Here is a 17,312-nt window from a genome sequence, read left to right as displayed (position 1 = left end):
GTTCGCTGGCCAGAGACCAACGATATGTCTGCACTTGTTGCACATGTGCTGTTCTACGAGGCCTTGAGCAACATGCCCTGTTGGCTGCTGTGATGACGTTTTACCCTCTCACGAATGACAGCCGACATACATTTCTAGGGTGTGCCAGCTCCGTTTCAAACGCTGCGCCGCGCATGAGATGCTCGTTTGCACATCTGCTTATGCTTGTGCTCCAATTTATGCACCGGTGGCGTTTTCTGTTCAGGAGGGCTAAAAGCAGCGAGGCTGAGGGCGAACCAACTCGCCACAGGGATGTCGACTCTCTCTCTGCACCGTTGAAGCAAGCGGCCAAGAATAAAAACAAAATAAAAATGGGTGGCCACAAAATTAACCCACGGGACGGGATAATTATGGGCGACGCGCCATCCAGCCCCTGCAACCTTGTGACTTTTGCCAGTCCCCCATCCCATGTGGTGTCGTGACGGGAGTGAGACTGCTCCCGGCGGATTGTGGAGGTGGCGTTCGAGCGAGAGAAAAAATATATTGAATCCTGCTCAGTATAGCCGACAGGGGCAAGCACACAGGAAGGAAAAAAAAAACTGACAGATCAGATCGCAAGCGAGTGGCTTCACGCTACCCATGTCGAGGTGCAACGGGCGCCTGCAGTGTCACCCCTGGCTCGTTGGACGGGCTGGGAGGGCCAGGAGGGTCACTCTACTCTGGGCGCGCCTCACCACAGCCTCCCTGAGGAGCGTCAGCTTATTGGTTCGTGTCCGCTAATTGAGCCAAGGCTGCGCTAGGCATCATGGGCAGCTATTGGGTGGAGGGCGCAAGAGGGCCGCCCGTGGGTTTGCGTCGTTTGAGATGTTGGAATTATCCAAGAGGGCCGCCGCCCGCTGAACCTCCGGGACGTCCGAGGATGCCGTTCTAGAAGGGGGCGTGATGAAAAATATGCTGGACTATGTCGATGATTGACACTCGAAACGGCATTGGTTCTGCGACAGGACGCCATGAGGCTGGGCTGATTACTGGCGTTCCCTGTGCCAGGCATGGAAATCATCATATTATGCGTCGGCAGTTGGGGTCGTGATGCGAGGCTTTGCATGGGCGGCATATTAAGCTCGCGGGGGCTCTCTTGTTTTTTCCCTTCCCTTGCACGAACCCAGTCCTGTGGCAGATCACCGTATTGTTTAGTTTGCAGGCCCGGGACATGTCTCGGAGAACGATGCTGCATTCCATCATTTTGGCCGGAGCTGACCTGCCGGAGCAGAAGATGGGCAGCACTTGTTTGAAGAAGAAGCACCACGAGGCTGAACCTGAGCCCTGTCGACTGCGCTGCCTCACGCACGACGCCACGTTTGTGCGAAAGCAAAAAGGAGGCTTGTTGGATCCAGAACCCTGGGACCAGGATAGTAAACCCTGCACTCGCTCTCGTGTGCCGCCATCCTCTCTCCATGCCGGTGTGATATGTCATTGAGCTGGCACAACGTGCATGTTGTGTCATGGGCGCGCGATGCCGTAATGTTGTACAACGTGGACGGCCAGACGAGGCAAACATCGTGTGGGCGGCCTAGGCGCCCGAAAATGCCAATACTTGAAATTGATTCCCTCGGGCCGTCATAAATGATACATCCACTCAAGGGTCTGCATTGATAGCATATCTTGCGATCAGCATATATCAGTGATTAGCCAATTGCACAGCCCAAGCCTCCAGCAGTAGATAGGCGACCATGGTGATTAGAATATTACCTGGCTGATAACCACTGTGTACTTGATTGTGACTGTGTGACCTCGGGACCTGGTGTCGGAAGGCTCGCCGTGACAGCTGACAGCTTCGCCGTGTGCACAGCGTATTTGCCAATTTGATGAGCTTCTTCTTGACACGCCGCGCCGGGTATCCGTAACGGGAAGGCCAAGCGCGCCGTGACGACGCTTTTACGGGGACATTGCCAGTTGGTGGTCAAGAAGCCCGACCCGTCGAATCACGGGCAGCCGTTTCTTCACGGGCCCTGCAACGAAGCAAACCAGTGGGGAGAGGGGTCTTTTGACGGAGTTACGAGGCAATAATTGAGATTGCCCTGAAGAGACCGTTTCACGGCATGTAATTTGCAAAATGGGGGTCAATGACGTAGAGAGCGAAATTATTTTCCAAAACTGGTGCACGAAGAAATGAAAAACTGTCGGCCCCATCCGAGCACCAGCCAGCACGGGCAAAGCTCACGATGCGACATCAAGCAAAACGTAATAGTGCGGTTTCGAGTGCAGCGACGATCGCCTCGTCAGTGGACAAGTGATGACGGCATCGTGGGCCAAAGGTCTGCAAGGACGATCTTTCCAAACAGCCGCCAAGGACTAGAATAAGATGAAATAAAATGAAAAGTTTTTTATTAAAAAAAAATGAAGAATAGAAAAAAGGTGGTGGTAGCGATGGCATAAAATTGTCTTGAATTATTACGAGATTTCAACCACACCGTGTCAGTCGCCGTGTTACTCGAGCGTAGCACCGCGCCCGTAACGTTTCCTCTTGGGCAAAAAAGTACGGCCGAGAGCAAAAAGAGAGCCCCCTTGCCAGAACAAAGAAAATCGGCGCGGCCGCGAAACGAAGAAGCTACCGGCCGGACGAGTGACCTTGAAGGGTAGCACCGGTCCGAATGGGCTGGGAATTGGGGGGGTGCATTCGGTGCTACCCGGCCTCCGAGGGTGCAAGCATATGATATCGCAGTCTCTTTATTATCATTTCCAAATGCGTATCATCAGAAATCAGATTCAAAGAATTAGTCAACGAATCCCAGATCGTAGTACTGCAACGGAAAGTTGCAAGATGCCGTGTGCCGAGGAACGTGCAATCCGCAGTTTGGCATCAGACTGTACGGCCGCCAGGCGCCCTGTCGTTCCTGGCCCAACGCTGTGCTCAACCGGGTTCGAGGGTCTGTGCCCGAGCAAGGCCAGGAAGGAGCCGAGGCAGAGAGGCCATATGCAGCGTTCCTGAGCTAATAAACGGGCTCTTTTGGTGCGCTTTTTCACTCTCTCTCGATGGGTTGACAATCCCGCCATGCATGAGCCAAGGGAGCCACGTCAAACGATGGGCGCGAGAGAGAGAGAAAAATCGCTCTCTAATAATAAACCGCTCTCCGATCCGTGCGTCTTGCAGCAGCCATACTCTGGGCGAGGCCCAAATCCTACTTGTCGCCTTGGTGCGCCGCCCGCCGGGAGCTCTAGCCACGGCGAGTTAGCGCTGGTGGTGTTGGTGTGGCCTTTTTGTCTAGTTGCATGTTGGACGGCAGTAGCGTGCGTTGCACTGCAGGTCCAACGATGATGCTAGGGGAGGAGGTGTGCGGGGATGAAATCGTTGAGAATGACGGGCTATGATTGTAGGCGAGCATAACTTTTCCTGGAGACTTTGCCGAGATGGTGACATTATGCTGTCAACGCCAGCGCGGTCGTGGCGAGAGTGAGGCTGATATGCCTTGATGCTGTGCATAAGCGAGCACTGTAACAGCCGTGAGGGCTAGTTACCTATATAAGCCATGGTTGGACTCCTGGTTAATGCTCGTCATTGAGATTAATGCCTAGTCTTTTGCCAGTTGGCGTAGCAGCACAGGAGAATGTTACAAGCACCGGAAGGCTACAGGGTAGTCGCCTGCATCAGGTTGTTCTTTCACGCATTCGTGTTTCTCACAACCAGCTTTCTGGTTGGGCATTGATATGTGGTATGAAGAGTCGTGGGCTTTGCAAGTACACTTCGTATGCAGTTAATGCTTGAAGAATGCTGCACGTAAGAATGTAAGAATGTAAGAAGACTGCTTGCCTCTAGCTGCAGAGCAAACTTGCCTCGCCGCGTCACGCAGCGCGAACATGCAGGCTTGGACAGCAATACAATAACGCGGGGTTTGTTTTCACTCAACATCTGCAAGTAGTGGAATGGCGCACGTTTACTGCCTCAGTATCGTATGGCTGTGCTTTGCATAACTTCATTTGCTGCAGCAGTCCATGGCATTCTATTACCAGTGGATTGTGCTGTTGGAATACGCACTGGTTTTGTTCTTCTCCCTTCTCTCTCGTCTCTGCAGTACTACACATTCATTCTCGATTCAATCACATCACGCATGCAGGGTACAATCACAATCTTTTTTCAAACCAGACTCATGTACTTATGAGCCTGCCTCATGACAAGTCCCAGCCCGCAACGAACAACGTGGGCATCATCGCACCGCAACACCCGCCCCCAACGCACTTATAACCACACAAAGTGCTAAAGGGTTTGCGTATTTGCTTTTTTTTTCATGTCTCTTGTCCCAACTGTCTCGGAGGCTTTGAACCTAGCGTGCGCCCACTGAGTCCAACCTGATGATTGCATGAACCTGCTTGTTCGCCTCAATCTCGCTCGGTCTGTCTCCGGTGGGCTGCACGGTGAAGAAGGACCAGGAGGATGACAGACCCTTGCAGATTGTGACGTGCATCACCCATTTGATGGCGGATCGTTGAAAATAAAAAAGTCAACGTAGCATTTTTTGAAGGGCATATGTACTACTACCTAAAAACAGAAACACAGAAACGGGCGATTCCGTATCTCTCTCTCTCTCTCGACGAATGACCCTGCAGCCGGGACCGAAGGAGCTGAATGCAAGCCTCGTCAAGCGAAAGCAACACTGACGGGCGGCCGCTAACAAGACACGGACCGTTGCCGCCCGCGACTCCATCGTCACCGTTTCAGCAAAGGACCCCCCCCCGCCGCACCCCTTTCAAGAAGAAAGCTCGCCCTTTTGATAATACATCTTTTATTTTTATTTCAGACTTTATTTCAAATACACATTGCATGTACATATGACACAAGACACAGATGTCTTGCTGCGTCGTGTCGTTTGCACGCTCGGCAATGTTCCGATTCACAAACGCCACCGGCCAACCCCTGCGCCAGACTCGGACAGATTGATGATGCCGCCGTCAATGAAAGAAGAAGCCACCAACTCTTTTTCCTGCCAAGCACACACACACCTTTGATGTGTGTGTGCGTGCAAGGCTTGGCCCTGCGCCCTTGGCCTGCGTAATGAACCAAGACCTTTTCTTCGCCACTAGCAACTTAGGCCAGCTGCCACACAACGCCCGTTCTTCTTTGTTCTTTTGGCTTGGATTAAGAACCCCCCCTGGTGGTCGTGAGGCTGAGGTTGATCAAGTGGTTTGCGCGCCGTGATCCCGGGCTTGTCCGTTTCGCCTCAGCTGTTGATACATCCGTGCCCGTCATGGGTTATTCTTTCATGCAGGGGGGGGTGGTTTGAATTATTCCCACTGCTGAGCTTATTGTGCAATTTTATTCAAACCATTTATTCCCGTGACGATGAGCCTCAACTCACACCGTGGTGTAGCAGCAACCCATCCTTTGAAGCCCTGCTGCTAGCGCCGCCAAGCCCACCGAGTCGAGAGGTCCGAATGACCTCTCATGCGGCAGCGCACCCGTATCGGCATGGTTCGAGGTCAGTCAGTCCAGCCGACCGTAATGTTCCACGAACGCGTTGAGCCAATACCAGGCCGTCCTCCTGCCACACCACTTTGTTGCGGGTTGGTTGCAATGGGGGGTTTGCCCACTGTCACTGTGCATGCGGCCATCTTGCCTCGCACGGGCTGTGCCGAGTCCCCCCCCTCCTACAATACGGGAAACCGGGTTTGCATTGTTGGTTATTGGGTGAATGTCTTTGACTGCCTGGCTGTGGCTTTTATTCTATTTCCAATTTGTCTCTTCTTTTCGAATTGGCAAGGTTTTGGTCGTGTGAAGTCGTCATTACCAAGACAGTAGGCTATGCCCGGCCGTCGACCGATGATGGCTCGTGCTGAATGGCATGGGCGCCCTCGTCAAAGTAATCGTCAAAAATTGCCTTGTTAATCCTAGGCTAGGTTTTGAGCCCCTCTGTTGGATTTTGCCAACGACGCACAGGGCAGGAAGAAATCTACTAGACGAGGCTTTATCACGCCTCTTTTTTTGGTCTTGGGCACGCGCTGCGGCGCTTTCTAAGCAAGTTGTCCTGTGCACTATCTGGAGCTGAACAGCCCCGAAGTAGCCTCGCCGTCGGAGAATTGCTGGGGTGCCAAACGCCTCATTCCATTTCCCAGCGGGTTGGCTCCAGAACTTCGTTTTGCGGATTTTGTCCGGATTGGACGGCAAAGTGTACCTCCGTACCAGCTCTGGTCTAGCGGGGGGCCCGACAAGAAAAGAGGCAAAAAGCCACCCGTCCAAGTGACAGTAAACGAGCCTTGCCAGAAGCTGCAGGTTTTTTTTTTTCTTTCTTTTTCATTTCAATTCGGTTCTTTGTTCACCCGAGCTGCTTTGTGAGACTCTTGCACAAAATCCCACCGTGATGAGGTCTTGGCTCCCGCTCTCCTGCCCCTGTTGGGAAAATCTTGGCCAGTGCGCGAGCGCGCCGGAATGTGGCACAAAATAAAAAAAAGTCATGTATTAAGTCAAGTTATTATTTTCTTGTCTCGCAGCCCTGCGTTGCTGGGCGCTTACGCCTGCCCTGGCTCCCTGAAGCAGCGAGGGGGGGGGGGCCTGCCGATCCCTCCTACTAAATCTCACCCTGCCACAACGAGTGTAGAGTAATCTGAATCGGCAACGTGAATCTATTTTTGTTTCGCCTTTTTTGGTCCGCTAGAGACGATGTGAACTCAAAAGGTGCATCTAGTTTGGCTGACAATTACTGCTCTTGTCCGCGGCCCTGACTCGAGGCAACGTGCCGGATAGAGACAAGATTCCAGCCTCGCGCGCGCCGCGCAACACTCAAAAAAACGGGTAGCGTCGAGATTCCCGTTTGTCTGTTCTTTTTGTCGCTAGCGGGGGATTTCTTTTATTCTTTTTTTTTTGTGCAACCCACACCGGACAGGGGGCGGGCCGGCCTGTCAAAGGGGAAGCGGGTGGTTTTGTTGCGCACACTCTGGACACGCCTCGCACAATTGTGAATTACAAGCCAGCAGCCTGTGTATGGCTGTGTTACGTCTAACAAGACACGGGGAAATAATGCCACAAAAGTAAAGCATCGCGAGCGCACAAGTCGTGTTTCTGTGGTCTTTCAACAAAAAATCTGCTGCTCTCGACTTGACCCGTCCATCGTGGACCAGCGAAATTCCCCAGCTCAACCCCCGCGGGGGATCCAGTCATCCCCAGAAAACCAAACCCGTAGGAAATCGAGCTCAATAACACAGAGTCGTTATAGACATGAGACGATATTGACTTGTTCTGACCCTATTTCCCGATCCAAAAAGACCATCCTCCTCCAGCAGCCTATAGTTTTTGCTTTTCCATGCTAGGGGGCTTTATTTTCTTTTCCTCCCGCTCCGGACTGGCATGCCGCGGACGATACACCACGCGAGCGCCTCCCAACGGGTCTGCAGAAACTAGCGAAAAAAAGGAGATTCGCAAAGAAGCAAAAAGGAAAGAATTTTTCCCACCATCTCTTGTTCTTTTTTTTTTTGCCACTTCTACACCATAAAAAAAAGGCCGCGCAGTCAAAAAGCCACCCAACGCAGCGTTAGTCACGGGCGAGGGCGATGGTGGCGCCCACGACTGGCTCTCATTAGCATAGAGATAGATTGAGCGGTTCTATTATTTTTGGTCCTGCATGGGATATCTGACCAGGCGGCGCAGAAGCTTAGGAACCAGGGGCTAGAACGCAGAATCTACTGTAGCTTTTTTTTTCCCGTTCGCCCAACTGTTCAGCGCCATGTGGCGAGGCACTCTTCATTGGCTTACTCAGTACCTGCGGACACTGGAATTTACTCCACAAAGCTTTGGCAATTTAACCCCCATTCATTTTCATTCGCTATTCCTTTTTCTTTTTCTATGATCCTCTGCCGGTTGGGAAAGGATGGATTAATTGGGGGGCGCATCTCCAATCCCCCCCCACGCCCCAATGGCATCCTGGAGAACAGCATGGCAGTGGATATGGCATGCGGTATTTGGGGCGGAGGGACACTCCACTGCCATGCGAGGTTTTGTGCTGGGCATCGCCAGGAAAAAGCAAATAACAGGTCCGGCGCACAAAACGGCGCAGGTTCCAACGGGCGACAGCTCCCTCCGTGCCTCCGTACTCGTACAAATTACGTGCCTTGTTGTCTGACTACTGGGTACTACTGAGCAAACCCCCAAGCAATGTCTGTTTCGCGTGCATGACTTGCCGAGACTATAAAAAGAAGACTAGACGGGCTTTCATGTCTTGCTTCGGTTGCTAGATTGGTCCTCCCGTCGCATCCGCCGCCGCTGCCGCCGCCATCGTGGACGACCGCTAGCCTGGTGTCTGTGTGTCTGGTGTGTCTGTCTTGAGTCCCCTCTGATCGGCCCCTCCCCCGTCGTAAATTGCATTTTGTCTGGGACCCTCTCTCCAACCCCATGCCCGTACCTCTGTTTTCCTTTGCAAGCCTCCCCCGCAATCATGTGCAGTCCTTTCCCGAGCCCAATGTTGCTCTCTTTTCACTTCCCGGCTCAACAAAGTCCAGGGGGCCAAGCAATCAGCTCTGTGGGGTTGGGTTGAAGCCTTTCCACTCGAGGGGCAGACAGACCGGGAAAGAGGGCCAAAAAAAGACGGGGTGGGAGAGATTTGAATGCGGAGAAGCCGCTTGGCAGGACGCTGTGATTCGTCAATAGCGTTGTAGTCCAGACGGGCACACGCTAATATCAAAGAAACCGGGTCTGGGATATGCTCCAAGCGAAGCTGCGCTCCTCCTCCCCAGTTTTCTTCTCTTTCAAATCTACCAGTACTACTCAGTAGCATCATCGCATTACTACAGGTGTGCGGAGAAGCATGCGGATGCGGACAAGGGAATAATATGTGGTGGCGTCTGATGGGCTGCAAGTTCGCTTCGTGATCGTCGCTCATTGGCGTTTGGGAAGGGGATGGCTGGCATTGCATCACTAGTTCGTCCTCCCCCCCCAGTCTAGCCCAGATGCCCAGCGAGCAGGACGAGGCCACGATGCATGGGCTTTTTTTTCTCTTCGCGGGGAATGTAACAGGTCAAATACGGCAGACGCAATCAACAATAACCACGACGAGGGTATCGGCATGGATTTGGGGGGTCATGCTCCAGGGCTGGGCATCATTGCAACGCTTTGTAAAGATGACCGGCTCGAGAGGTTTCGCGGCACTTGTCCGAGATTTCTTACCTGGTCTGCCCCCTGGGTTGGGCAATAATAAATATGGCTTTCTGGCACAAACATCAAGTATGTGGCGCGCCTTGTAATCTTGCCTGGCTCAAACACACAGCAACGTGAGCCAGAGACACTGCGTTTTCCCCCAAGACAGACAGGCAACGCCGCATTGTGGGTAACAGGAAAACGAGGCGCGCTTGGGATGCCTGCCTGCCCCCTCGAACTTGCACGAAGGAAATCCGGGGTCTTTGATCTGAGTGGCGAGGGGTCGTCAAACAGGTCTTGCTTCTACCTAGTGGTGGTGGCTTGCAGGCTGTACCAGTACCACTGTCGTCAGGATGTGCATCGCCCATCAAGAGTGCTAACAGCAGTCCAATGGGCGCATCTACACAACCACACACACGATGGCCCGCAGCGTCGCACTGCATCTCGGCATGGCTACGGGTATTAGAGCCAAGTTTTCTTTTTTCTGGTCCTTGTCTCTTTGTTGCCGGGCAGCACATCGCATTGCATCATGCTGCATCAAGCCCCCTTTCTGCATGGCTGTCTGTAGGTCGTCGTTTTTGGATGCAATACAGAAAATCCGCGACGGCAACATTCCGTGCAGCTTTCCAGACATGAATGACACAGCCGAGTCGAGACGCAGCGCTCTTTCGAGTAAAGCCGTCCGGCCTAGCGAGTAACCGTTGGACTTGCTAGACTTGCTAGTGCCGGTATAAGGAGTGATGAGCAGAGTGCACTCTCAGTATCCGCGGTGCGAAAAAAGATTGCGCATTCCAGCGTACCGCGAATAGCAAATGCGCATCTTGCTCAACAAGTGGCGAGACCCGTGCGTAGTCAGATTTTTTTTTGTACATCCTCGAGACCCGGTATTGGCTGGCTGTCGGCAGTCTTGGATCATCGAGCCCTTATCACCAACCATAGCCTGGTCGCCGATCTGGCTTCCCATTCTGCCCAGCCCGCTGCGTGGTGACGGAGGTGGTGGTGGTGGCCCTACTGATGGGCAGATACGCGGGAAAAATGCGACGACTTGCTGTAGTAGGCCAAGTAGTGGCGAAACCGAATCTCCTGAGAGCAGGCAACCAGACAGGTTTATTCGGCCCATGTTTCCTCAGTGCAACACACCATGGCCATCGGCAGACTGGTCCTAAACCTGCCCCGAGATCACATCGCACACAAGAAAAGGTGTGTGGCATCGCGGCAGCAGCCATACAGAGTCGACGACCCAGCACACAGGGTCGCAGCAGGCACACAGCGAGATGGAGAGGGGGGGAGAAAAGTTGGCCCTCGCCGCAGACCATCGCCACGATGGCTGGCGCCCAGGAAAATGGAACAAGTCGTGGTGGCTTGGGGCTGACGGATGATTGGGTCATGGCAAGTCGCCACCACCAAAAAAAAAAACGATGCAACGCTTTCTGCGTAGTGTCTGCAATGGTGTGGTCAAGCAACAAAGTACTGGAGACACTGGAAACGGGGTCCATTGGCCTGGACGGCAAGGCAGCCTCCGACACAAGCGTGCTGTGAGCCTGGAAGCCTGGTGAGCAGATTGTCTCGCTGCCTTGTGGGCTGGGCAGCATGCCGCCAAGACGTCGCAGAAATGCATTCCTTTGTTGGGTGCGCTGCGGATGCGGTGGCTGATTTGATGTGGGAAGCTATTGCTTTGGCTAGTGGCACCATCTCTACCAGTAGTTCCAGGTGGCACACACGGGACAGTGTTGATGAAGAAACCCGTCACGCCGTGTGCGAAGCAGGGGACTGCAAGTTGCGTAATGGGGTTCGCGGATGATGGAGAGACAAACCCGCGCGCCAGCACGCATGCATGCATGCAGCGATCAAGCCACGGGGCAAACACAAAAAAAAAAAAAAGAAGTCGAAAAAGAGGTGCAGGGTGAGGTGTTGGCAGCGGCACCTGGTACCTGTGTGGTGTTGCGTGATGTTATGGCGTCAGCTTGTATCCGTACCTGTCTGTACTCCGTACCTTGATGTGCCAGTCTTCGGGGCGACAAGCGTGCATGACGAGGCCTGCATACACAAGGACACCACATGGCCCCCAAGACACTAGGCAGACGACCGACGGGGTTGAATGAAGAACTTGTACATGAAAATTGTTCACTACTTGTTTTATTTTTGTGATGATGAGCACAATGCGTTTTTGGAATGTGAATGCCGGGAGTGCACGCCGTCACAAACGCACGGCAGTATGAGCAAAGCGGCCGATGTCGGGAACAGCTGGCCTGGGTGACTCTTTTTACAGAGTGTTGACTCGTTTTCTCTGGGCCCTCTTCTTGCGCTATCGACGGGAAGCAGATCCAACTCTATCCTGATGGGGGAGGTCGAGAAGGATTACACTGGGTAACGAGGGATGTGCTTCCAGTAAAGAGTAGAGGAATAAAAAAAAAATTACATCAACCGTAGCATTAAACAGAATTGCACCACCAGGTCCGTAATATCAGTCAACAGTCACCTCATCCAATGCGTGGGACGTTTTGGCAGCCGCCGTGGCAGACTCGGCTCCCACGGCGGCGCAAGCTGAGCTGCCACTGTCCCGTCACAGGGCATTGTTGTAGGGGGTCAGAACACGCAACAGCCCCCGTAAAACACACCACTGCGGTGGGAAATGTCGTCAGCGCCTCACTTTGTCTGCGCGTTGGAACCTTTTCCGGCTGCCCGGCTTGAGCCGGTTCTGGTGACGAAGAAGAATTTTTACTTTTTTCTTCTTCTTCATTTCTTCTAATCTGTGAGGAAGAAAAAAAAAAAAATCAGTCGTTGCACGGATTCTGTCTGAGTGGTGAAGCGGCGCGCTATGAAAACGGTAGAACCGGCCGCCCCGCGACGCCCACCACCGTCTAGACCGTCCCGCTGGCTTAAACATTTGGGAGAGTTACAAAAAAATTGTGCAGTGTGGCATAATTGTGCTTGACTGTACTCCGTAGGTAGTGCAGCTGCACCCCCTCCCCCCGGCGATCAAGTGCCCACCCCCAAGCTGGGTTGCAGCTGTGTATCCACACTGGCCGCCATCTGCTGCAGGGCATGTGGGACTTTGTGTTTTCCTTCTGTCCCATTTTATTTTATTCCATTTTATTCCTCACGGCAAGGATCCACTGTAGCACACCTCCACCCCTGTCACAGCGCTACCTCTCTGGCCTGGAGCCATCACTGCCCGTTCCGTACTAACGTCCGCCCGCCTGTCTCTCTCCTAGCTCGATATTATTTCTATTTTTTACGGGGCCTCCCAGCGCATGACGGCAGCAGAGGTAGGCAGGTACGCAGCGCTAAAACTTTCTCGTCTTGGGCCGTGTGGCCCTTGTCCGTCCTGACCTGCACAGGCTGCAGTCCTCCCAAGACCGGACCCACCTGGCCCAGCCCACTTCCCATGCCGCCATCTGCACAACGTACTGGGTACTGGTGGTGGTGGTGGTCTGGTGCTAGGTGCTGCTACAATTCACCCTCACTACTTTAACACGCCGCTGCCCTCCTCCTCGAACCAGACTCCAATCCTCCTCATCGAGCTTTTTCTTCAACCACAACTCTCTCTTACTCTTCTTCACATCTCACCTTCCTTTCTTATTACACAATCACCAGCCGAGATTGCAACGCTTGCTACGAGCTCACCACAACCTTTGACCTGCACCTCCGGTCCTCGCACCACCTTGCTGTCACCTATCCACGTACCACCCACCTCGAGAGTATCACGACTGCCACCACGACAGCCGTTCTTTTTTCTTCCTCGAACCGGTAGCTCGATTTGGTCCTTGACAAGGTCCTCATTCTACTACTACATCCACACATCCACGCAAACACCACACAACCGTCATCATGAGCCTCGATCTCTGGACCCATCAGTTCTGCCTCGCCTGCGACAAGCAGGTTCACGACGGCGGTGCCTACTGCTCCGAGTCCTGCCGCCTCGCCGACTTTGAAAAGTCGCCCTCATCACCATCCTCCCAGGCCAGCTCTCCGGGCTTCGCTCCCACGTCGGGCCCTTGGTCGACCGCCGCTCCGGCCACCAGCGCCCGCCCTGCTGCACGCTCCAAGTTCTACCTCTCGCCGGCATACGACTTTAGCAACGCCCAGCCGTACGGCACCACGCCCACGGCCAAGCCTCTGCTCGGATACTACTCGTCGTTGCGCTCCGAACGAGCCTCGCACTCGCTGCCCCTCCGCCAGCTGACGCCCTCGAGCTCCCACAGCAGCCTCTGCTCCATGCAGAGCACCTCCTCGGACGCCTCCCGCCTGTCCGATGGTGCCAAGAGGGAGCTGCAGGCCTATGCCGTGTCCTTTGAGCAGGTCCGCATGCAGAGACGACGATCTCAGTAATGGAGAAGCTTCAGACCTTTGACATCTGTACACCACTGGGCAGGGTTCATCAACGACATGCACACCAATCACCACACCACACCACACCACACCACACCGCACCGCACCACACCACACATTCTACATGACCACGACACGCACTCTACTCACTACTCAATCACATCTACCACCTTACGACGACGACTACAACCTTGACTCTTTCACACACTGTTTTCCTAGCGACCAATTTGTTGTACCAAGACGGGCATCACAACGGCGTCCTTGCATACCAGAAAAAAGCAAAATCATCTTGTTCATTATAATATCCTATTTCGCATTTCATTTCTCATGTTGGGGCAATCACCGCTGGGCGTGTGACTGAGAGAAGCTCAGCAGCGTCTGGACGGTTTCTGGAGTTTCTTGGTTTGATATTTTTCTGGGCTGCTGCAACCGAGCCTCGAGTGTTTTTTTTATTTTTATCTTGTGCATCAAACATAGAGGAGGAGTTGGCAGACCATGTTGAACAGCATAAGCAGGGTTTCATTGTTACGAAATTGGGCAACTTTTTCAGTCGACCATGACCCGGCGCGGTATGGCTTTTCATGAGATAGCAGAGAATGAATGAAACACACACACAAGCAAGCAAGCTATTTGCTTTCTTTGACTACAAATTTCTGCTGCCTTTTGACTGGACGTGAGACTGTATGCAGTAATAAAAACTGTGCTTACTGTTGAGAAGGGAGATGGAATGATGACTGTGACGAGGCGGGCCTAGCCTGGATCTCGATGGGCCAAGATTTTCTCCGTGGTCCTGCATTTTCTTACACATGCAGCGTTATTTAGTTACTGCCTACGTTGGGAAAAAGCCACGACGATGCAATGGATTTCTGTCTCAGACCCGCAAGCAATTTTTCACCACAAGTTCCTTTCTCATTTGATCGTAGCTTAACTTGGTAGGCGAAGCGGAACCTGCATGTCTGACAAGAGATCCCAGGGTTCAGATGGAACATGTGAAAATTTTTCATCAAGGGGATGATGGAGGGATGGGCAGTGTGAAAGAATGCTGGCGCCAGGAACGAGATTACACCAAAATGCTGCAAAGTTTTTTTTTCTTCCACCGAGGTGTGGTCGTGCCATGCCAGGGAGAGAGTGACCAAAAAAAAAACAAGATGTTGCACAAAAGTGGTGGCGCCCGATGTGAATTTCCCTTTGCGGAAGGATCATGTCGATGCACCCGCGCATGGGTCTGGCCCTTCGCCGCCCGAGGACACACACAAAAAAAAGATGATGGATGTGTGCATGAGTTCCGGGAATCGGGTCTGTCAGACACACGGGGCCGGGGACAGACTTGGTCTTTTCAGTGACACGGTGCACCGTGAAGGAGAAAAAAGTAATCATCGGTGAATCAGCCGTATGGGCAGTGACGCCGTGATGATGGGGCGCCGCAGTCCTTGGTGCACGCAAACCTGGCATCAGGCTACTCCGTCAACTCGTAGCATTTTGAAGCACCATATATCGTATCATCATTAAGCACGTGTATGCAGCGGGGAGAAACCCTCTTCCTCCCCCCTCCCAATTGTCCACTCTGTTACAAGTAGCCAGCGAATGAGGAAATGCAGAGACCAGACATTAATGCCTTCCAATTATTGCTTGCTTTGAAACGCACAATGCGCTGGCAAACACAAGCACCAAGGAATACGGAATACTATTCTTTCACCAGGGCAGAAGGGACAGACGAAGCAGAAGCATTGACCAGCAAGACGGAGAGAGAGAGGGTGTGAGCCATGGATATCCGCATCTGTCCGGCGCCATCCGTCGGCCGAAACACACAACGCACTCGGGGCTTGGGCTTGGGCTTTCTTTGCAGCTCGCATGCGCGGGTGGCGAAAAAGCAATCAGACGATGTGAAAAAAAAAAAAAAAAAAAAAAAAAAGCTAAATTCTCGGCTAGATTAGCAGAAATGAAAAGGCAAGAAGAAAAAGCCATCGCTTGATGCATTGGGCCAGGCACGGCCAATGCGTCCGTTCCCTTTTCTTCAGCCTCACCTAGTCTGGGCAAGCCATGGCGTCCGGTGTTGTCCGCCTACCATGGGCAGCCCAGCATCAAAATCGTCCGAGGATTGAAAAAAAAAAAAGATGGAGCGAACATTAAAAATCAAGAATTTCGAATTAAAATTAAATTATGCTGGGGAAAGGAAGGGCAAGAAATAAAATAAAATAAATCTGACAATTGCGGGATGTAGATTTGGCCCGTTCGACCTAAACCCAAAACTACCACCAAGGGAGCCTAGCGACCTGTGAAAACTTTTACGGGGGGTTACATTTCCGATGAATTTGGGGGGTTTTTTTTTTACTTTGTTTGCTTGGGGGCGGAGAATGGGTTGCGCCATGCACGGGTGCGAGAACCGGGGTTGCATTGGAAAAGCGCAACGCTAGCTACGGATTCGGAAGTAAAAGAGAGAGCCGTTTAACAAAGGTGAATTCAATTTGGAGAGTTGCCACTGATGGAGGGGTGTAATAGGAGACTGCGATGCTGCGCCGTTCTGTCTCATAAGCGTAATGTAGGAAGCGAGGGGGGCCAGTTGGGCGCACCCGCAAGTTGGACGCTGATTCGAGATGCTGCATTGATGCTGTGAATGCACATGAAACCAAACAGCACCAGCTTGGCTCCATCACATACAGCGTGCTCATTGGCAGAGAGCTTTGGATGCGCGGTGCCTGCGCCCAACCTCGGCCTGCTGGGATGGAAATCCGGAGTGACGATATCGAGGCCATAATCACGGCCAATGCGACTCTGCTGATGCACTTGCGTCCAGGCTATGTATGCAGTGTAAGCCCGAGTCGCCGACAGCAGTCAGCAATTCATCCCGACTCGCACCATGGTGTTCGCCCAATTGGAGAGGGACACGGCGAGGTAACGTTGATAAGCTGAGCTTGCATGTAGGTTGGGGCGCGACGTGCATCGCAGCCCAAGGCTCCATGCCAACAGGACAGCAAGAACAGCACAAATTTACACAACTGGTTAATTTCAGTTGACACGATAATTGTCGTTTTGTGCAGAAATTTGCCTAGGTCCCTGCATGGCCGTTATTTCAGTCCGTCTCCCTTGCAGCGCGTGTGCCTGGCCCGTCCCGTCCGCTCCGTGTCATGCCGTTGTTCCTCCCCCCCCCTTGATGCGTGCATCAAACAACACTTGCTTGTCCACCCTCACCTGTTCCACTCGGCCAGCCTTTTTGCTTTCTTTTTTGTGGAATAATCCTCTTCTCGACTGTCTTTGCGTGAATTGATGTACATGCACTGCTACGGGGAAGATCGGCCCTCTCGCATCGTGGGCATGCGACATTGGCCCTCCCTGCAGCACACATCCGTGGCAACGAGGCTACCCAAAAACAGCACGACGTCACCATCACAGACAAGCAACATGGTTTACATGTTGGATTAATTCCCTCAAGACACGACCAATTGAGCGAATTAATTGGCAATATGCTTTATTGAGAAAAAAAAAACGTGGCATCCTCTGAACCAGTCTCTCACAAAAGCTTCCTCGCCACCCGAAACAAGGCCCGAAACACAATTGTCCGATCGGCTCCCTGGGGGCGTCCGATGCAGACTCTCGACTCTTGACCTCTGGCCAATGGCTTCTGCCGGGAGCCATGTTTAACGTGGATGAAACGAGTGGGCGTAAAGCTGCGGCATTAAAAACGTAGTCGTCCAGAACTCTTTTCTCTGCCGTGTCCATCACCAAGCCCGAGATCTGCGGTTGTATGTCCCCTGCTACAAGGCTATATGTGGCTGGGTTGCTGAAACGATGCACACATCATAGCATGTCTTTTATACCCGGCATTCATCCATAATTGCGCATTGATTCTTGCGTAAGCGGTAGAGGTATAATGGCATAAAAAGTTGCC

At 52.8% G+C, this 17,312-nt stretch overlaps 1 protein-coding gene across 1 annotated transcript; it reads left to right on the top strand.

Moving 5' to 3' along the window:
* Positions 1-12,925: 12,925 nt before the first annotated feature.
* LMH87_007870 (uncharacterized protein) lies at positions 12,926-13,426 on the top strand (the record flags this gene model as incomplete). The annotated part of the gene is made up of 1 exon (XM_056200476.1): positions 12,926-13,426. The coding sequence occupies one exon, from the start codon at positions 12,926-12,928 to the stop codon at positions 13,424-13,426; it is 501 nt and encodes a 166-aa protein (XP_056057740.1).
* Between the last annotated feature and the right edge of the window lie 3,886 nt (positions 13,427-17,312).

The sequence above is a fragment of the Akanthomyces muscarius genome (assembly GCF_028009165.1).
Source record: "Akanthomyces muscarius strain Ve6 chromosome Unknown contig_15, whole genome shotgun sequence".
Classification (NCBI taxonomy): domain Eukaryota; kingdom Fungi; phylum Ascomycota; class Sordariomycetes; order Hypocreales; family Cordycipitaceae; genus Akanthomyces; species Akanthomyces muscarius.
This window is presented reverse-complemented; position numbering and strand designations above follow the sequence as displayed.